Raw genomic sequence first — 22,065 nt, forward strand, 5'->3', positions numbered from 1 at the left:
TGACAGAGAATTACTAGTAGATATTCCTGGGGTCTGTACTGGGACTAGTTGTAACTGTAGTTATGGATGAGATTGCACTTTCATTATAAACTACTATGATCAATGCCTGATAACTTCCACTAAAGTGGTCACTTGGCCTAAAATTTGTCATGCTTGGTCTCAGCCCACAAGTGATTTTTTTGGGGGGAGAGGAGAAATTGAAACAAAATCAGTTCAGTCATTTTTGCGCTGTCCATCTGTGAAACAACAGTGTTTTTCACCAGATAAGACACTTTTCACTTACATATTTTAACATTGAAATTTAAAAGTTTAGATTTACAACTTCAGAATTACCTTCTACCTATATTATTCTCCATGCAGAACTTGTGCTATGCTAAGTTTGAAAAAATTAGTTGAGAGGCAATGTTACTTTCAACAATTGACTATGGGATGCTATGCATATCCTATGTTATTTTGCTTATCATATATAACTCAATTCTTTCCCTTTATCCGTCAGGTACAGAATATATCAGGTTATCTATATGAAGGATACGCAAATGGATTGCACAATAACATAGTCCATTTGAATCATTGTTTTCTGAGCCTACTGGCTGAAAGTCACATTTCTGAGTATGAGTTTGGATAACCTGTTGCCAAGATGACCTCGCGCCATGACATCACACAGTCCAAGCAGAGAAAGGCTGGTGCTCTGATGTCCATTCCCATAGCAGAGGAATGAGGTAGCAGGAGAGGATCTCTGGATTTACAGGGAAGTGGAGATCTTCTCTTTCTCCTGCCCCTCTCAGACACTGTTTCCTTGACAATATTTTCTTTTTATTCATTCTTGAGTTTCATAAGCTTTTCATGAATGCAGTGATGGATACAAACAAAATCTCTGTTCCAAGCTACATAGAACTATGTTTTTTTCCAGAACGTGAGTCTGAATCTATATTTGCTAATGGCCCCGTCTTTAACTTCAGCTGGTCCCAACCCACAAATTCTGAAGAATTCAATATCAGTGTCTAACTGTTGTGTCTTGTGTTTACTTGAAGTGGAACAATAAGCAAGTTTTCCTTTTAGTTTAAATGAAAGGCTGTACAATAGCACCTGCTCAGAAAGACATGCTGGAGTTTCTGCTTCCTTTAAGCACTGAGTTCCTCCCCCTATAAATGAAAATCTTCACTGACTACAAGTTCTGAATTTCTTCTAACTGAACAGTTTTAGGTCTTCATCCATGAGTCAGAGTTTTACCTGGTTGAGGACAGGTTTGTACTTGAGCCCGGGTTTGTTCAGGATCATTTCCAGCTGTCTGCAGTTGAAGTTGGACACCCCAATGGACTTCACCAAACCTGCATCTTTGTGCCTCCATGGCCTTGGAAAAACAACAAAGGCCACTTCCATTATTACTATTGATAGTATCATTTCCATGAGAATAGAAAAATTATGTTCAACTGGGCTCACTCAATATAAAATTATTCCACGAAAGTTTGATTTGCTCTAGAATCAAACTCTGATTTTGAAACAGTCATTTTTCAACCATTCACTTAGGCAGATCTCTATTTGTGCAACTCACTGTGCAGTAAAGTCATCTTTTCCCCCAGTAGAAAGTAGACAATCGGGCCACTGCCTCTCCCAGTAGCTTTCTGTCTTATTTGTCCTTCACACTCACAGAACTTCAAAGACATAGTGATACCCATTCACTGTTAGTGAACAATACAGCAATAAGGATACCACATAAGTATGGGATTATTAACACCAGTTTAAGAGCTTTATAGCCAAAAAATAATTGAGAAGGAAAATTAAGGGGAAAACACAAGAAATACTTAAAGAGATGGACAGCTGCCGTGGTCACCAACAGAATGTCTGTATTTACCAACAGTATTTATGCAGTGGTGTCTGAGATACTCCAGTATTTCCTTATCCAGATAAAGAAATGACTGCAGAGTCTCAGATCACAAGTAGTGCTATGGTAACAATGATACAGTAGCCAAAACCTGGTTACTTTTCACATTTAATATAAGAAGCTTGCTAGAGTCCACTGAAGGGACAGCACATATCACAGGGGAAGCTTTAGCTTTTTCCATTTAAATGAGGGAGTTAAGTTAGTGCTCATGAAAATGATGAACCAGTAGCACCAATTAGCACCAGGCATAATGTGAGCAGACACTATGCTAACTTCTGCCAATGCACCTCAATTCTCAACGGACGCCCCTTTATATTTCATTTCTTAGCTCTCTGTAGATAGAAGCACCAAAGGTATTAAACTGAGTGGTGGACTTTGTAATGTGGGTAAACATGGACAGACTTTGAACCTAGCTCTTCAGCGTTGAAAGGCTAGCTCACTAATAAGCTGCAATTCCGAGCTACTCAAAGAGCTTTAGTTAAAGAATTAGGGGTCTGAGGGAGTCCTTGTCTTGGCTGAAATTAGGGCAGAATATTTAATTCCTCATTTGTGGAAAACATCACATGTAAAGCTCAGACTACAATCTCTCTCTCTGAAAATGACTTTGAGATGTTTTGGCCTTCTCTGTTCTTAGGGCAGGGATATCACCAAAGTGTGGTTCTATTCTACAAAGTGATGCTGTAAAAATGGCATTATGTGACTTCATGTTTGTTGTCTCTCAGTGATTTCACTTATCTAATATCCTGAATTTAGAAGTAAAATATATATTTGACTTGACTAGCAGCCCTGAACACTCATTGAAGGTCTTGTCTATGCACCGTTATTGTACTGATTTAATTAGATCAGTCAGATACTGATGTAGTTAACCTCCCCTAGTATGGTGGGGCAGCTCCTTCAGCAGTTAAGAAAGGGTGAAAGAGCATCTCTGTGCTCAGTCAGTCCCAACCCACTGCAGCTATGAGGCTTTTCAAGCCTGGAGAAGGGCAAGTCCTTAAAAGGGAGGATACTGGCTGTCTGGATGGAACTCTGGAGTGAGCGGAGCTAGAGCGCCCCAGCATACACAGTTTGTCTCCTGGGGAAACTGCTTGAGCACAATGGCCTCCTGGGCCCTCTGAGGAAGTGGAGAGACTGGTTTTTCTGTACTTTCTTTTTTCGAGCCTTGTGATTTTGCCTCTGTTGCTTGGGCAGATAGGGGTAAGGAGTCCGTATCTCCTCCCAAAGACTATCGACCTTCAGTCTGTGTGAGACTGCAGGGACCTGGCCTTTTTTGTGAGCTGCAGAAGTATTTTGTTTTTTTCTTCCCTTGGAGTATGTTATATCCCTAGAAGGGGACAGGCTGTCTATCAAGTGCAGGCAGAGGGTTTTACCTGAAACTCTGAACAAGGTCTATTGTAATGTAATTGTCCAGAAAAGGATGTCTGAGACAACAGAAATGCCCTTTCTTGCCCTAGGGTGGTGCCATAGAGGTATAACTTATCCCAGTGGATAGTCATACTGATAAAAAGTTGCCTATAGAGGTATAGTTTATTCCCATAAATTAGGGGAATAAAATATACCAGTATAAAGCACTATTGTACTGGTATAACTACCTTCACTCTAGGGGTTGCACCAATTTTACTATTTTTTAAAATACAATCACACCCTTAAGTGAAATAGTTAAATTGGGACCAAAACTGTATGTGGACCAGGCTGAAGTCTGACAGCTGAGCTGGACTTTTTCCAACTTGTGCAACATCACTAGTAAATAAGGTTCAATTATACATCTTCATCCTCATTGTCTTCAGATTATGCCCTCAGTGACACTTGAGCAATATCTTTTTTTTTTTTTTATAACATGTGCAAGTCCTTTGAATTTAGCAAGAAAATCTGTTTATGATTCAAGAGAAGGAGCATAGCTGGTTGGTGCTGCTGGGCTAACAGGAGCAAAAAGCAGCCAAAACTGGCAGCTATGATGCTTAGTACACACAAGGGCAGACCTGTTAAATATAAAGGTGAAATTTCTATATAGTTACTTGTTGGTGTGAATCCACACTTTATCAATAGGCAGTTCAACAACATATCTTACTAACAAACCCAGCCTCCCACATCTATAACACTTACATTCTCCTTAGCTCTCTAAAAAGGTCATATTACTAACCCCCAGAACTCTGAACAATTTCCGGGTAACAGTCAGCTGGCTGACTAAGGAAACTAGATGTCCTATGAATTAAAATGATGTTATTTGTGTCACTCACCTCCCAAGTTTGACGCAGATCTACAACATCGAAAATGAGTTTTCCATTTTCATTCTTTGGGAATGTATCTGCTCCAGGCTTAAAAACAAAAGAAAAATCCCCTTCAGTCCTGATGGTTTTTACACAAGTGGGTTTTTATTATTTTGTGGCCAAGGGAGGAGTAGTAACCAGGAAGAGCGGGGCAGGGAAGGTGTTGGACTCTAAAGCTGTATAAATGTAATAGAATGGTTTTATCTAAACCACTTGACTTCCCACTAGGTAAAAAAAGAAATGTATGAGAGACTGAGAGCTGGTTCATTGCCTAGTCACCAACAATTTCCCTACCAGTAACATCTAAGAATTATTGCCTAGGGAGGTTGTGGAATCATTGGAGATTTTTAAGAGTAGGTTAGATAGCACCCGTCAGGGATGATCTAGGTAATACTTGGTCCTGCCATAAGTGCAGGTGACTGGATTAGGTGACCTCTCGAGGTCCCTTACAGTCCTATGATTGAACTGAAATTTCTATTTCTCTAGGAGGAGAGCAGCCATTGTAAATTGCCATACTGAGCTAGAGAATTTATCTACACACCACTTTTGAGTTAAAATCCTATACATGACTAAAATATACAGTGTATCTTGTGTTTCATGAGCAAATTTTACCCTAGATGCCTAGAAATAATTTTTGTCAATGAGAGGATAGGTGTAAATACTGGAAAGTTAATTAGCTAAGCTAAGCACTACTTTCATAAGAAATTCTATTTATACACAGTGAAAACAAAGCATGCATGTCAAAAGCAATTAGTGCCTAAAGATATTACAGATAAAACATATAAGGTGTCACAGAAAACGGATATTTTCTCTGAGAAATGAACATATGATGAATAAAATAAGAAGGTATAGTAGATTAAAAACACAAGAGATCACAGTAACCCAAGATTAGTTTTATAGACTATTGGTGAATTTCTGGAGTAACTAAAAGTTAGCTTTTGATCATTAAGTATATATTTGAATTTAGAGAGTTTCGAGATAGTGGACTGGCAAATTTACAAACTAAGATATATATTTTTAGTGGCATAGATTGAACCCAGATAGTATATGATATTTTAATAGCAAGGATTAAATTTATAAGGCTATTAATCTACATGCTTAATATATATTGATTGCCAATGAGCCACAAAATGAGTCCCACCTTCCAAATATTGCATTATAGAATGTGTCTCATGCATTAGTTTTTCTTTTGACTTGTGCCTTCCCCTGGAGCACCTATCAAAAGCTACTTGTATAGGCTAGATGTCTGACTAAGTGGACTACTGGTCTTTTTCAGAACAGCTCTGCTCTGGTGCATGGAGCTACTACCAAAACCATTTTTTTTCTTGTGTATATTTTTAAAGAGATGTTTACCTTTAAAGACATAGGGTTGTGGATAATGAAGAGATCAATATAGTCAAATTTAAGTTTCTTCAGTGACTGTTCCAGGCATGTTCGGACAAGTTCAGGGCGGTGAAAGGTACTCCAAAGCTGTAATGAATCAAAAACAACCATTCTCTCTGAAGAAGTCCTCCCTTTTCTCTGCTTTCTCAAGGCTGACTCTGTAAAAAACACTTTTCTAAAGCGTCTAAGTCATGGTCTTTGCCTTTTTAACAGAAGGGTGTGTTGTGAGGTGGTTGTGTGCAAAGATGCACGTCATAGTGAGAAGTGAATGACTCCTGAAAAAGTTGAAATGCAGCCAGGATTTCAGAGGTGCACTGGGTCAGTACAGGAACCCTATGTGAGATCACTCTCAAGGTTAAAAATCTTTCTGGCTAAATTTGTTCTCCTTGGTTATTAGGCGTCACCCTGTTGTATGACTTCAGGAGCTGGCCCTTGGAAGAACGGAATGGAAGATGCCCCTTGGTATGTGACTGTGTTTTACACACAATTCTGGTCTGTCTGTGAGAACCAGGAGATGGGAGCTCATATAAATACCATTTCTAACAAGACATCACTTCTAATGCAGAAGGAATCCTGTGCCAAGAACCTCTTTCTCGGTTTTTTGTCAATAGTTCTCCATTTAAAGTTCAGTTCTACTCTGAAAAGTGACTCTGTAAAAATGAGAAGTTGGTGTTACATATTGACTCTCAGTGATTCAATACCAAATGTGCCCAGTTTACAAGTAAAATGATGCTTTTCTAACTGACAGCTCCACAAACCCAATCTGGATCCAGTTGGGTTGTTTGCTTCTTGTCCATCATCTCCAGCAATAAAGATGCTGCAGAACAAGTTATGCTCTCAGTGACGTCTTTCAATCACACTGTCTTAAAATCATGCTCTCAGTGTTATCACTGCCCTTGCTGTTAATGGGTTAGTATAAGTTTGATTGATTGGAAATTAGTAAACAATTTTGTTGATGATACCTCAGGAGAAATAAATCCACCTATGTTCTCTGTAGAGCTAAAAGGAGTGATAACAATTTTTTTGCCTCTGAAGACACAGATAGGACTCTGAATGCACACAGGAAACAGATCTGTTGAATAATAAGGTGTCATTTTTACACAATCACTTTTCAAAATAAATCTACACTTTAAAAGAAACTGAAATGACCTTTAAAACAGAGTCACTAATGTGCATATGAAACCTAAAAAGGCTCAATATGGCTAAATAAAATAAAATTTTCTGTCTGGAGACATGTACTTTCAGGGTCATGAAGTAGCTGTTTTAGCTTCACTTTCACACATGTAGAAAAGAGTCTTGTGCCCAAACCTGTAATTTGGTATACAAAGCAGCTTCCCAAGTGTGTGAATAATACTTCCCTAATGGCAATCCTTTCAATACTGGCCTTGTTTAAATTACAACATTCTTTATAAATTAGATTAAAATAATTAGCACAAGAAGCAATACAATAAAAATACTGGTGTTAAAAAAACCCCCACTTACCTTTCCCGTGTAAAATATTTCCTCTCTTTTGACTGTCCCATCTGCAATCTTCGCTTGAATGGCTCGCCCAACCTCCTCCTCAATCCCATATACAACGGCTCCATCAATATGGCGAAAGCCAACTTCAATTGCCACCTTTGTAGCTTCCTCACATCTACTTTTTTGAACCTACCAGTTAAGAAAGTAGAGTGTCAATCTCTCTTGATTAGAGATATTTTGTATATATATATATATAGTTACCTGTAGTTTTGATGCCCAACAGAAAGACTTGAAAGCGACATTTTTAGATTCCGATACCTTCGCATTAAGAATCTTTTAATTTACCTTAAAACAAATTCAAGGATACTGGGCCTGATCCCCTGTTGCTCAGTGTCTTGTGTCATCATTTACACCATAGCAAAGTAAATGGAATGTGGGTGTAAAACGCTACTATTCAGATATAGCAGTTTTTTTTATTCCCATTGTGCACAGAAGTAAACAACTCCTGAAGATGGAGATCAACAGAGAATCAGGCTTATTATTTCAGCTTTCTTTTTATATGATTCAAAGGACGGTGAGTATTGAAGGAAAATAATTGTCTGCTTGACCACAGTTACTCCATTTTAGTTCTTTTTAGTGTTCTGCTTTCTCTTGAGATCGCCCGCCCCCTCCTCTTTTGTTTTTACAGTGCTTATCTTGTGCCAGGGTCAGAGAAAGGTTTCCTAGAAGAGGCAAGGAGACAGCCCCAACTGGTTTTAATTAGTTATACAGCCTTGAGAGATAGACCAGGCAACTTTGATAGAAAAGCCGAAATCTTCTGTTAACATGTTTTCTGTTATGCATACCTTTAGAAGAAGTAGGCCAATAGCAGTAGTAATAATTTGAATGTACCTATAAGCATCAAGAACTTATGCATATGTAATTTCTTTGTCTTGTTTGTATAAATATGCAAAAGAGCATGTCTTCGGGGTCTCACACTGACCACTTGCTGGGAAGTGTCTGACCTCTGCAGAAATAAAGTTTGGAGACTGCCCAACTACCTGCTTGGATCTCTTTTCGGTGCGGGGTAAACGAAGCACAATTTGGAATCTTTTTCCAACAATTTTGGCGACTCCGCCGGGACTCCCCTTGCATGCTAACCCTGAGTTCTGCACCAGCCAATGCCCCAGCCGGCACTAGGGTGAGTTCACCCGGAGGGCTTTTGGACTGGAGTTAAAACTCAAGGAAAGGCTGTAAAGCAGTTGAGACCCTTTGTAGTCTCACAGTCTCCAAGAGATTCAGGTACCTGTATGTTTTGTGTGTTGTTATTTCTTTCTCTTATTTGTTGGTTGTTTTGTGTTGTGTCTGCCAGGTTTTCTTAGGAGATTCCAAAACGGGCACCCTAGCACTGTCCTTGATGGTGGCCATGCGCTGAGCCTAAGGGTTCATAAACGCAGAAGTCCTGGGTGGCACAAGGTCCTTTCGTGCACGGAATCTCCTCAGTTTTTCTATCTGAGTTGTTTAAGACCAATTACTAGGTCCTTTCCTGGTCTCTCTGAATACTGGGCGCACAGGCTGACCTATCTGCAGGCAGTCCAGCTGGTCTGAGGCAAGTCCTCTAAGGCCAGAAACGCTGTGTGGCGGATTTTTCCATTTCCCGCACAGAGACCATAATCTTATTTCATTCTGTGACTTTGCTTCTGACTTCCAAATCCCTCCAGCGGTGTGTATGTTGCTTCCCCCCCCCGAGAGATAAGCGCATCCCCAATTGTTCTGTGCACAGATCGTCCACAAGGTATGAACGGGAGAAATAAGTGCTAGTTTAAATACTACGATAAGGGCTCGGATCAGGTTCACTGACCTGTCCTTAAGAGGACAAAAGCCAAGGCTGTGTTGACAGAGAGAGAGAGAGAGAGAGAGAGTGTGTGTGTGGGTGTGTGTAGTGATAGTGTGGTGGATGGAAGATGGGGCTTGGTGGCAGTAAAATCCCCGAGGGCAGCCCCTTAGGGGCGGTGTTAGCAGCATGGGCTGTGGGCAAGTTACCGGTACAAAAAAAAAAAAAAAGCTCGAGCTAAAGAAAACAAATCAATGGAGCCTATGGGGTCCAAACTTTTCTACATCATGTTACTTGTATTTAAGGGTATTAGTGGTATTTTTGTGTGTATGCAAGTAGTTATAATGCTTATAAAATGTAGCTTTAAATGTACTGCAAAAAAAATGCAAATAGGTATGCTGAATCCAAAATAAAAACAGCAGTATATAATATGTATGCTAAAATAAGAACAAAAATGCATGCATTGAACAAAGTTTAATCCTGGTTTGAACAACATGGCTTATGGGCAGAAGGAGAGAGGGGGGCTGAAGATAAAATGCAGACAGGGTGAAAACTCTAAAGAAAGACTGCATGAATCCCGGGTAAGGAGTCTAAAGGACTCCCAAAAACAAAACAGAACAAAAAAAAAATTATAAATTCAGATAATATGTCGAGGCCAGGGTCTGGGACGATGGTCTACCTTTTTGGCCCCAGGAGATTCCTCCTGCCACTATTGTGGACAGTTGGGCACTGGAAAGCAGAATGTCCAAAGCGATCTTGGACATTTGAGATTAACTCAGGAATAACAACTTCATTAATCTTTTTGTTAATCAGGTCTTTATGTGTCTTGTCTTATTGACGGGAAGCCAGTAAAATGTTTTATAGACACTGGAGCCAGCAGATCCACCTTAAAAGTTCAGGAGTTTTCTCTATTCCCTTATCAACGAAGAATGTAAATGCAGTAGAAATGTTAACCAATTAATGCCGCATCTGGTGTCTAAACCACTATCTGTTTCTTTGAGACCTATTTCTAATCAGCATGCTTTTCTTTTAAGTTCTTATTCTCCAGTTAACCTGGTAGGTAGACATTTACATTGTAAAATTTGATTGTATTATTTATTGTTTACCAAATGGGATTAATTTGTTGTTTTCTTTGTGAAAATGAAAATTCTGTTTTGGCTGTATTTCTTGAATAAGGACAGGATCCTGAAATATCCGGCATACAAAAGGAATACGTCCTGTGATTATATCTCTCCTTAAACCAGGAATTATTGTGCCTACTCGAATCCTCTGAGACACCCCAATTTTTCCTGTTAGGAAACCTGGAAAAATATGTATTGCTTTGTGTAAGATTGTGTGGGGATAAGCATAAGACCATTGCCTGTTACAGTAATGCCCTGGACCCTGTAGCTGCAGGGCTTCCACCTTGTCTCCGTGCCATTGCAGCTGTAGCTGCCTTGGGTAAAACCTCGGAAACTTTGGTCCTCCAGTTATCATTTTTGTACCTCATATTTGTTTAAGAAAATATAAAATCTTTTGTTGTTTGCAGGTCATATTACACTCACCCGATGTCCAGTTTTTGATCCTGCCTCATTGTTATCCACCCTTTGTAGAACCCAAAATTGGTTTTTTATGTTACTGGCTCTTGTCAAAGAAATTCTAAAGGTATTCTTGTGGCTGACTATGCTGTTTGTTCTCAACATGAGGTAATTAAAAGTAACCCTTTCCCTTCTGTGAACCCTGCTCAAGAAGCTAATTTTTTTCCCTGTAACTACAGTTTGTATCCTGACCAAAGGTAAATCTGTTAATGTTTTCACTGATTCCCATTATGCCTTTGGTGTTGTCCATAATTATGGTTAACTCTGGAAACAAAGAGGCTTCCCCACTTTGGGAGGCTTCCATATTAAATGGATCTTATGTTGCTGCTTTATAGATGTTGTATGGTTACCTTTTATTATTGTTGTTGTTAAATGTCTAGCTCACTGGCATGCTTTAACAGACTCTGCTGCTAAGGCTGCAGTCCTTTCCGCATCTTAGGCCACATCCATGTTGTTTTGTGTTTATATTAGTCCAGTCTAATATGTATTAGTAATTGTATGTTTATTTTCGAATGGGTAAAAGTTTACCCATGTGCAAAGGCTGACACTATTACAGTCAGCAAAAGACTTGTGAAGGAATTTATCCCTCGCTTTGGGATCCCTCTGTCTACCAACAGTAACAGGTCAAGTTATAAAAGAAGTTTGCAAGGCTCTTGATATCCAACAGAACTTTTATTGCCCACATCACCCTCAGTCTGCAGGGACAGTGAAAAGACAGAATGGTGTTCTGAAAAATAAACTAGCCAAAATTTGCCATGAAACCAGCCTCAAATGGCCAGTTGCCCTGACTTTAGCCCTTATAAGTATAAGATCATCATGTAACAAAAAGACTGGACTATCACCACACAAGATCCTAATGGGCTGACCCATGAGGCTTTCTAGCTCTCCACCAGTATCAACTCACCTAATGGATATTAATTTAGCTGATGAAACTGATTTGACTTATTGTCAAGCATTAATGAAGTGTGTTAAGGCTTTTCGTTCACAGGTCCAAAAAGCCCTTCCCCAAGACCCTCAAAAAGCATGTCATGATCTACAGCCCGGTGATTGGATTCACGTAAAGGTCCACCAAGAAAGACAGCCCTGGAACTACGTTGGAAAGGCTCACTCCAGGTACTTCTCACCACCAACACTGCTGTAAAGTGCCAAGGTTAAGAATCCTGAATACATGCCTGACACTGTAAAAGAACCTCTGCACCTGTAATGACAAGGTCAGTGGAACAGGGTGCAAGTGCTTGTAACCTCTCCCCTGCTCAAGAAAAGGATTTGCCACTCCAGAGCGAAGAGGATTTGAAACCACTCCAGAGCGAAGAGGATATACCACGACGTCATCCCTACCACCTCAGAAGAAAAAGACTTAAAACTCCCCAGATCACTGGTTCCCTAAATGGGTATGGCTAGTGATCTTCTGGATGTTCTGTATTGGCCTTATCTGGATGACTCTCTTTTGATCCAAGTTCCTGATTAACGGTACACCTGTCGAGGAAATCTCCAAGGTCCATGGGGAAGAATACCAACAACCTGATGACTTTGAGGTACAATTAAAACCCAAGCAACTAAACCATAAAAGACAACGCTTCTTGGACTATACTGACATCTTTATAATTAATTAATCAACTACAAACAGATTTAAATGTGTCTAACTGTTGGATTTGCAGTCATGTTCCCTTGCATTTTGAAGAAGGTATACCCGTGGTTCTGATTGTGTTAAACACCACACATATAGTACAAGAGGTTACCATTCCTTTTCCTAACAAAATATATCCACCTAGCTTATGAGTCCCAAGGGGAATACTGCTTTAAGGCCAACCAGTCCATGTAAGAAAAAATTGCACTTCACAAAAGTATAAAGGTTGGTTATAGCACTTGTAACTATACCTTTACTATTAACTCTACAGGATATGTAGCCCTGAATGGGAGTTCTTTTAGAGGTTATTTTTCCTACCCCCTGAATATTAGCTATTATGGCATTTGTTTAATGCAAAGTTCTTTAGCTTATTCATAGAATATATCAGTTTAATAGGCCTTTATTTTATTTGTGAAAATAAGGCCTATAAAAAATTACCCCCGTGGTGGGAAGGCTCCTACTACATCGGAGCTATTACCCCTGCCATTAGGCACACACCCACACTACCCCAGGGCAGGCTCCGGAACCAAAGAGCAATCACCAGGGCCCAACGGTATTGGGGTATCACCTTGCCCCAGCTTGGAGTTGCATACGCTGTCAAGGAAATAAGGCGCATTGCTGGAGTACTTGAAACAGTGGCCAATGCCACTACCCAGGGTTTTAAAAACATAGCCCCTGAAATGGGTAGTATCTGACAAATGGTTCTGCGGAACCAACTGGCCCTAGACTTTACCTTAGCAAGCAAGGGGTGTGTGTGTGTGTGCAGTAATCAATGATACCTGTTGTTCTTATGTAAATAAATCTGGCAAAGTAAAAACTGATGCACATGACATTTTACAAATCGCATCACTATTCCATAACATTTCCCAAGATAATACTTCATGGGGTTTCACAGATCTATTTCATGCCTTAACCTCATGGCTACCAAATTTATCCTGGCTTAAGTAATTCTTTGTGGGTATAATTTGTTTTATTGTTATTGTTACCTGTTGTTGTTTTTAATGTCAGGCACGCTATCTTTTGTGTGTTTTACCTTCACCCAGTTTTTAAAAAAAAAAAAATCGAAGATAGCTACTATGCAAATGGTCACCCAGATTGAAATTGCTGAAATTAAGCTAAGAATGGATCAAGATTATCATAAGTGAGCCACACTGGTAATACAGTATGGCTCAAAGGGGGGATTGAAGGAAAATAATTGTCTGCTTGACCATAGTTACTCCATCTTAGTTCCTTGAGTGTTCTGCTCTCTGCTGAAATCACCCCCCTTCTCTTCCTCTCCCCCATAGTGTTTAATCCTCTGCCAGGGTTAGAGAAAGGGCAAGGAGACAGCCAACTGCTTTTTAATTAGTCATACAGCCTTGAGAGATAGATCAGACAACTTTGATGGATAAGTAGAAATCTTCTGTTAACATGTTATCTGTTATGCATACCTTTAGAAATAGAAAAGTATAAACCAATAGCAATAGTAGTAATAATTTGAATATACCTATAAGCATCAAGAATTCATGCATATGTAATTTCTTTGTCTTGTTTGTATAAATATGCAAAAGAGCATGCCTTCGGGGTCTCACACTGACCACTTGCTGGGAAGTGTTTGACCTCTGCAGAAATAAAGCTTGGAGACTGCCCAACTACCTGCATGGATCTCTTTTCTATCTGGTGCAGGGTAAACGAACCTCATTTGGAATCTTTTTTTTTTTTTAATTCAATTTTCTAGCTTCAGCTAGTAATTTGTGATAATGGGAGAAAAATTGTTCAAAGAGAATCTAGTCCATGGGCCTAAGTCTGCTCTCATTCAAGTCACAGAAGATACAATGATGTAAAACCCAGTGTGATAAGAGAATCAGGCCTTGTAAATACAAGGAGGCCTGATTCTCATTACAGCACTCTGGCAGTGTGATGGGGCCTTAAATTATACCAAGTTTAGAGTGGTGGTCCTTATGTGCCTTAGTGTAAATGAGAAACTGGCCTGAGTGAACAGATGCAGTTGACACAGACTGCAGTGTGTAGAAAAGTTGTATTTTAAGAGTTGGTCTTTTCCGTGAGGAGGAGGAGGAGGAGGAGGAGAGAGAGAGATCATATTAGTCCTGCTAGTACTGTGCAAAGATTGGAAGGACTCACTGGAAAGAGCTGAGTTATTGAGCTCCACAGGAAGTGTCTGTACTTGAAGTTTATTCCTAGGAAATGTACATTGGAAAGGCATTGCTGAACTTCACTAAATTCTCCCTGCTGTGTAGCTTCCAAACCTTGGCTCTTGTGTAAACTGTTAGATGCTTTTTATATTATTCACACGCAGATGTCCCCTTCAGAGAGGCCCTTGCCTTTTTTTTTAAAACATACACAGGATATAGTCAGGCTTAATTCTCACTGAGCCATGGCTAGGATCAAGAAGCAAAAAGTGAGTAAAGACTTTAGAATTTGTCCCACTAAAAGCTTGTACTTGTTAGCACCTTCCATCTGATAATACCAATGAAATTTTACAAACTCTGAGAGTAAAATCTTCAAAAGCAGTGCCATTTCCAAGTGTTTTTCAATGAGATGTAGGCTTCTAAGTCACTTAGGTGCTTTTGAAAATTTTATCTTTATGAACTAAACCCAGCAAAGTACTTTAGGTATTATCATAATTTTACAAAATGGGGAAACTAAAACTCAAAGAGGCAAGTAAGAGGCCCAAAGTCACACAATGACTCAGAGGCAGAACCAGGAATATGATGTAGATCTTCTGACGCCAAGTTCCCAGCTCTGACCACTAGACCAGTCCCCTCCACGCTGGGATCAGCAAGTGGCAGGACTGTTGAGAAGGGAGCAAAAGGAAATGTACTCATCTTCCTTCACTCAGTGTAATGCAGCGAGCAGCACTACAAGGGCAAAAAGTAACTGACTAACGTCTCTTTAAAGGAATTGGTTCCCATTTAGTTCAGGCTGGGACTGAAGTGCATTGGCAGAAACAGGCTGAAAACTGGAAAAGGGAGTGCTGTAGGCCATGGCTAAGGTGCACCGGTTGTTACATAGTGGCTCTGGACTAGAACAGCTGGGTGCTGCAGGTCAGGACAGAGGAACCCCTTCATGTGTGGGTTCAAGATGTGAGTGTTTGGGGGTGCTGTGGATCAGGCATTTGGCAAAGCCGAGCCAGGGATTCGTTCATCAGCACCAGATTCACTCTAAAATAATAAAAACCACCACCTTTTCTTACAGAATGATGATGTTCTTACGTTTATATACTGATTTCATCTTTCACTCAACCCCCCAAAGCACTTTTCAGACACTGTCAGTACTTTTATAAACTAGATATACAGGGATCTCATCTTGCAGCCCTTTCTGGAGTGATGCAGGCAATGATTCTACCAGTGCCCTTCAATGTTAATCAACAGGTTAAGGACAAAGAAATCTATGAAAGATTTACTTACTGCATCGGGGGAATAGGTGCCAAATCCCACTGCAGGAATTTTGTTCCCATCATTCATCTTAATACAGTGGTCTTTGTCAAGCTCCATCTCTTTGCAGCTTTCCTCAATTCTTTGCTGAATGCTGAAACTTTGCAGAACTCCTCCGTGAGCCAGCGAGAGCTTCAGAAAGAAAACACTGTATGAATTTCTAATTTATATTAATTTTCCAGGGTGTGTACTAGGAGTAGCAGCCCAGTTAGACGCAGCAGGCATATGGGAAGGAAGAAGTGCAAATTCAACATGACGAAGCAAAATCAGAAAACACGCTATCAGTATTAAACAATAAGTTCAAAGATCAGTCTCTTTCTTCAAACTTTATTGACTTAATATTGCTTCCATGTGACACAAAAAAACAGCATACAAAAGATCTCCTTTCAAATTCACAGTCACTCTACAGTGGGTGCACTTCCAGCAAAATATAATTAGGAAAACTGTTATAAACTTTAACAAAACATTTTAGAAGTAATACTTATCACGTTACTAAATTTTCACTCTCAGAAGAAAACAATAAAAATTAAGTTTCATATGAAAATAGTACAAGAGAATTGCCTACTGTTTAATTGCACCTATGAATTTCAAAATTGAGCAGCCCTGATCTACTGGCTCAGAAAATAAAAATAAGAAACTTCATTATGAAAATCAGAAACAAGACACAATAACTGCATTACAAAGAGACCTTTATTCCTCTCTCCCCCCAGTCATTTAGAACCATGCTAGAGATTAGTTGTTCTAAATTTCTGTTTAAAATGTACAGTGTACATCTCTTGACATCATCAGTGTTCTCTGGGCTCCCAATGTAGGGTGTTCCTCTAGGATGAACCCTAGTAATCCAGGAGGGAGAAGAAATGTGAGTCTGATTCTTTATCATATAGAAGAAAAACCAGGAAGAGTGAAAGGATCGCTTTTAATGTTCATCTTTAAGTGAATACTGGGGGAGGACCACAAAGCTAATAAGAAAAAAGTTTTATTAAAATATCCACATGCAACTGTATGGCTAGAACAATGGAATACGAGATGCAATGCTTCCTACTTCCTTTTTTTAAATACAGCCAATGACTATAGCATTGTGTGGTACACCTGGGCCACTCCGAATATGTCTGCACTGCATTTTAAAACCTATAGCAGTGAGTCTCAAAGCTTGGCACTACAGACATGGGCTAAAAACAGCAACGTAGACATTGTGGCTTGGGCTAGAGCTTCAGAGGCTGACCAGCCTGAGCCTAAGTGTCCACATTGCTGTTTTTGGCACGGTTGCACAAGCCTGAGCCTCTAGACCTGGACTCAGACTTACGACTGTAGGTTTTAAATGTCAGTGTAGACTTACCCTTACTCTTTCCTCCTGAGCTGGGTGTGACAATGAACCCCAGCTACCTGGCAGAGGCTGTTGCGAAAGCGCCCATGGACTGCTCCACTCCTGAGATGTCCCCGCCTAGAGGCATCCATTGGTACAACCCCTCTGTACCTGGAAGTGGCAACAAACTCCAGCTACCTGGAGGGGTAGTTTCAAAAGCATACTTGGCAACATTGCTCCCCTTTGACCTCCCCCCAGTTCATCAGCCACTCTCCCATGGCTTTCATTTATTCATTTTTGTTGTTCTCCTCAGGACTTTCTCCAGCTTAGTTGTTTTAAAAAAATCTCATCCACCTCTTCTTCCTGGTTAGGTGGTCTGTAACAGATCCATACCACCACATCACCCTTGTTTTTTAACCCCTTTTATCCTTACTCTGAGACTAGCAATAGGTCTGCCTCCCACTTATGTCTCAACCTCAGTGGCAGTGTATACATCTCTGATTTACCAGGCAACCCCCTTCCTCCCTTCAGTGGCGTATGGAGGGTCTCCAGCGCCCATGGGCCAAGCCTACATTTGCGTCGCCCCTCCCCGTATAGGGCAGGAGGGGTCCAAGTGTCACCCCCCAGCTGCCACGGAGAGGGGGGGTCTGTACCTGCAGGAGGGGGTGTGAGGTGAGGGGGGGGTCACAAATGCAGGGTTGGGTCTCCGCACTTACCCAGCACCTGCCTTTCCCACTGCAGCCCTGCAGCCTGGCGCTCACTTGGATGGGGGCGGCCTCATCCCCCGGCCTAGGGAGGAGGGCTGGGCCAGCCCTTCACAATGCATGGGCGGGGGGAGGCACTGAGAGCTTCTTGGTCCCCCGCTCCCCCACCTGTTGCGAAGGGCCGGCCCAGCACACACTTTCTCCCCTGCACTTTCCCGCTGCTCGCAGCCCGGTTCTGGGACCCCCTATGAAAATATTTCAGGCTGTGATGATCCCCCCAAAAATTGATGACCACCCATGCCATGCCACCCACCCCTCCATGCCATATCATCCCCTACTTCTGTGTTGCTGCTGGGGGTGGTGCTGCCTTCAGAGCACCTGGAACAGCTGCTGCTCTCCAGACACCCAGCTCTGAAGGGCTCTGGCTGTCAGCCATGCATGCACGGGTGCTGATAGCTCATGACCCCCGCGATAATAACCCCACAACCTCTTGAGGGGTCCTGACCCCCAGTTTGAGAGCCCCTGTTTTATTCAATACTGTTACCGAACCGACCCATTTCATCATCATCCTTTATCTGAATAAAACCTATAGAAGATATGGTCCCCATTCTCCCATTCTTTACGCCTTAGGAAGTCTCACAAATGCGTCTCCATATTTTTTGCATTTGAGCTAAGTTGTGTTGCCACCCTTTCTGGGATGGAGCCTATTTCATCTAATAGTTTACTGATATATTCATCAACATGGAACCTGGGCTGATAATTATCTGGTGGGACTTCCTCAACCCACCATTTTTCTGGGTTGTGCATAATGTGTCCACTCATGGTGGATCCACCCATGGGAGGCCACAGTTGACCTTAATGCCATTAAGATCAACGGCAGTTTCATATCTCAGTTGTTGCCAGATCATGCTACTATCTTTTTCAGGGCAAACTTAATGACTTTACTACATTCATTCAGTCCTGAGGACTGGGAGTGACCTACTATATGGAACGTCTGCTTGATGTTAAACACCGAGCAGAGGCATTTGACTATCTCCCTGGTAAAATGAGGCTCCAATCTGAGTCAATGACCTCAGGGAGGCTGAACCTAGAAAAGGTTTCCTTTAATAATATCTGTGCTGTGGTTGTAGCAGTATTATTTTTAGTTGCGTAAGTCTCCACGCATTTGGAGAAGAAATCGACCACTATCTATGCATATTTGTTTCCTTTATCTGTTTGGGGGTAATGGCCCAATAAAATCAATTTGGAGCCGTGCCCATGGGCCCACAATTTTTTGGACCCCTATTAACATGTGTGCTTGCATTGTTTTCCACAACTGAGACATGATTTTACACACTTCTCCACATCTTTGGTGATATTTGGCCACCATCCCACCGTTGCCAAATGATGCAGCATTTTGTCTGACCTGAAGTGTCCTTGGTCGTGAGTGAACTGCCCTAGCTCCCTTCTCAAGCAGCCAGGTATTACTAAAATTGGGGCATCATTTTGAATGTCTTTTCAGCTAGCAAAGATTAAGTCATCGTCATTTTGGTGAACTAAATAGTTCTTAAATTCTTTTTTGTCTAGGAGTTCTTTTAGCTCTGTATCTTTTTGTTGTAATTGCACCATATCAACCTGGGTGTCAGTTTCTGCTGGTTTGGGTTTAACCTTGGCTACACTGGCATTGGACTTAGTCCATCATGCTGCAGCACCCAGAGTCACAGCTTACTGGGCCAGACTGTCTGCTTTAGCATTTAAGTGGGATCTTTGTGTGAGCTCAGGAATTCACTACGTGGGATTTTTAGGGTATCTCCACTGCCGGGGCTGAATAGATTGATGGAGCAGGATTGATTGAGCGGGATGTGGAACCCAGTCAATTGATCCCGGAAGTGGTCTCCGGTCACTGCCATAAATCCACCCCACCCCTCTGCCCCCGGAAAGAGTAAGCTGCGTCGACTGGAGGGTGTCACCCATTGATGCAGTGCAGTGGAAATGCTGTGGTATGGCAATGTAAGTAAGTCAATGGGAGATGCGCCAGCTACTTTACACAGCTTGCGTATTTCCTGTCGACTGCTGGTGGCAGTGTAGACCAGGCCTTAGTCTATAGTTTCTGTTATATTCCTACAGTCCAATCCTGCAAGCTGCTTTTCCGCTAAAGTGGACAGACCCCCATCATTTTTCAAATCAGCTCAGCCAACCATACTTTGGAGACCTACAGCAACTCACACAGTGTTGAGGAGGCCTGAGTGTGCTGGCTCTGAGAATGAAGAAAAGAAACATAATTATTAATGAATAGAGGCTAGACTCAATAAGTGCATTACACAAAGACCTTTAATTTTTTTCAATTAACAATCAAGAACTATTCCATTCTGAGACTGAGTTTCTGTTTAAATGTACAGTGTAGATCTCGTTATCACCAATACTAGTCCAGGAATGGATCAAGCAGATTAAACACATGCCTGATTTTCCTTATGCATGAAGTAAAATCAGGATCCTTTTCGTTATTCATCTAGAAATGGATACTGAGGGTGGCCTGCATATCTAAAAAGAAAAGGTAACATTAATGAAATATCTTTCTGTAACTACATTACTAGGACATCTGAAAGCAAAATGCAGGAATCTCAAAGACCAGACGTGCAATGCTTTCTATCTGTCTTAGGGTTTTCTATAGGCCCATCACTATTATCTAAGCACGTGAGTACTCTAATGTATAGTCTTTATTGAGATGACATTACATTGGAGTCGAGTTTATAACTAACATTGTGTTCATTTGGAAATCAATAAAGCTCAGAGAAAACATGACAGAATGCGGTCATTACTGTCTGTGACAGTATATGGCAGAAGGTTGTTACAAGAGATATTTATTCTCCGTAAATGGTGAGGTTAGAACAAGTACTAGTGGGCTTTGAAGAAGCTGGAAAAATTGTCTTTAAAATACAGATAGACCCAAACTCTGAAGCTGAGATCATGACCTGGATCCACAATTTGGGTGTGTTTTGGTTTAGCCCATTGTAGACTTAAAGGCCACACAGATCAAAGAAAGTTTGATTTAAACCCAACCTTCTGCAAACATCAGAATTGTTAATGTGTAGGGAATTCAGTTCTTGGCTTCACCTGGTGGCTTTAAACCGGAAAAATTCAAGGCTAGATGAGATAACCAACTACTAGGAACATTTTGGAATAATGGGCCAAATTCTGCTTTCAGTACAACCAGAGGAACTCAGTTGTAGTCATTTCCTATGGATTTTTCCCAAAGTTAGGAAGAGCAGAATTTGAACTAATGAAATCTAATGAAACTAATCTAATGAAACTAATGATTTAGCTGAGGTTAGTCCTGCTTTGAGCAGGGGGTTGGACTAGATGACCTCGGTCCCTTCCAACTCTAATCTTCTGTGATTCTATGATTTAAATCACTCCTGCCACAGTGGGGCGAGAGGGGGGATTGAATAAATGACCGCCCAGGTCCATTTCCCTGTCATTGTGGGGGCCTCAGGCACTGGTGTACCGCATTCCCTTCTATGCGCCGTGTGTGGCACATAAGTGACTAGTCTCCTGTAGGCTTTAATGCTTTGGTCTGATTTTGGTGGCTGGGTTCTGTGTCCAGGTGCTGGGTGATGTTGGTTGCTGATGATATATAGGAGATCAGACTAAATGATCTGGTTGTCCCTTCTGGCTTTATGCTCTATGATTTCATTTCACTCCTAATAGCTATGATTCTAATCGCTAGGGTCAGTATAACACAAAACCTTATTTCTTTGTGGGGTGACCACTGCTGCCTTTCTCCTACCTCTCCACAGGGTTCTAAAATACTACGAAGTTTTATGACTTACTGATCTAACTTCACGAAAGAACGGTTTTTATTCAGCCCATCAATGGTTTTCATGTCCTCCTCAGAGAGATGGAAGTCAAAAACCTGACACAGAAGACAGAATCAAACATTGGGTTATTCCTGCAGGTTAAACCAAAAGGAAATGAAATAGGTATATGAATCTGGGCCTGCACCTTCCACTGTATTTTCAATATTTCAGAGGTTAAAAAAATGTAGCTATGTAACTGTTGTGATTTTCTTTCTTGTGCACTTCACCTTAAAACTTCTAGGAATCTCCTGTCTGTAGAAGCCGCTGCCAGTTTGGAAATAAAGAGCCACTCCTGTGCTCTCTCAAGTACATGTTCTTCCTTGTTTTGTTCTTTCCTTTCATCTAGAATAAATCAGTCAGTCTGATACTGTATGGTTGCTTCTTGGGTATGGAAAATATAACAAAAGATGCCATAGGCTGATTTACCTGGGAAAGCAGTTTAATATCCCGGACTAAAATGGGTGGGGGAGGACAGAACAGGATTTGGAAAGGATCTGTGGTCTAGGCAAAAGGGTCAAGGCAGGAAAGGTGCACACTACTCCTGGAAGATCATTTGTCTTTCCAAAGCTCAGAGGGGTCTTTATTCCCATCTAAGGTCAGGAGAAGCTTTAGCCATTTTCGGAAAGGGCTCCACAAATCAGTTGCTCCATTGAAATTGGGAGAGACTGAGAGAACTCTATTGTTTTTTCTCCCCACATTATTATTTGTTCTCTATCGGATCTCAAGTTAAACAGTTCAAATATTGAAGTGGCAAAAGCATTTTCTAAAAATAGAGAAACTG

General features: G+C 41.0%; 1 protein-coding gene across 1 annotated transcript; it reads right to left on the reverse strand.

The window, feature by feature from the left end:
* Positions 1-844: 844 nt before the first annotated feature.
* On the reverse strand, positions 845-15,687 carry LOC137151442 (aldo-keto reductase family 1 member C3-like). The gene is given in 6 exon segments (XM_067545704.1): positions 845-1,339; positions 1,341-1,351; positions 4,117-4,194; positions 5,500-5,616; positions 7,012-7,179; positions 15,415-15,687. Coding segments are annotated over 6 exon segments (582 nt in total). The 5' UTR covers positions 15,502-15,687; the 3' UTR covers positions 845-1,218.
* Positions 15,688-22,065: the final 6,378 nt, after the last annotated feature.

The sequence above is a fragment of the Emydura macquarii genome, unplaced genomic scaffold (assembly GCF_026122565.2).
Source record: "Emydura macquarii macquarii isolate MOO-44397 ecotype Brisbane River unplaced genomic scaffold, CSIRO-AGI_Emac_v2 contig_1065, whole genome shotgun sequence".
NCBI classification, from domain to species: Eukaryota; Metazoa; Chordata; order Testudines; family Chelidae; genus Emydura; species Emydura macquarii.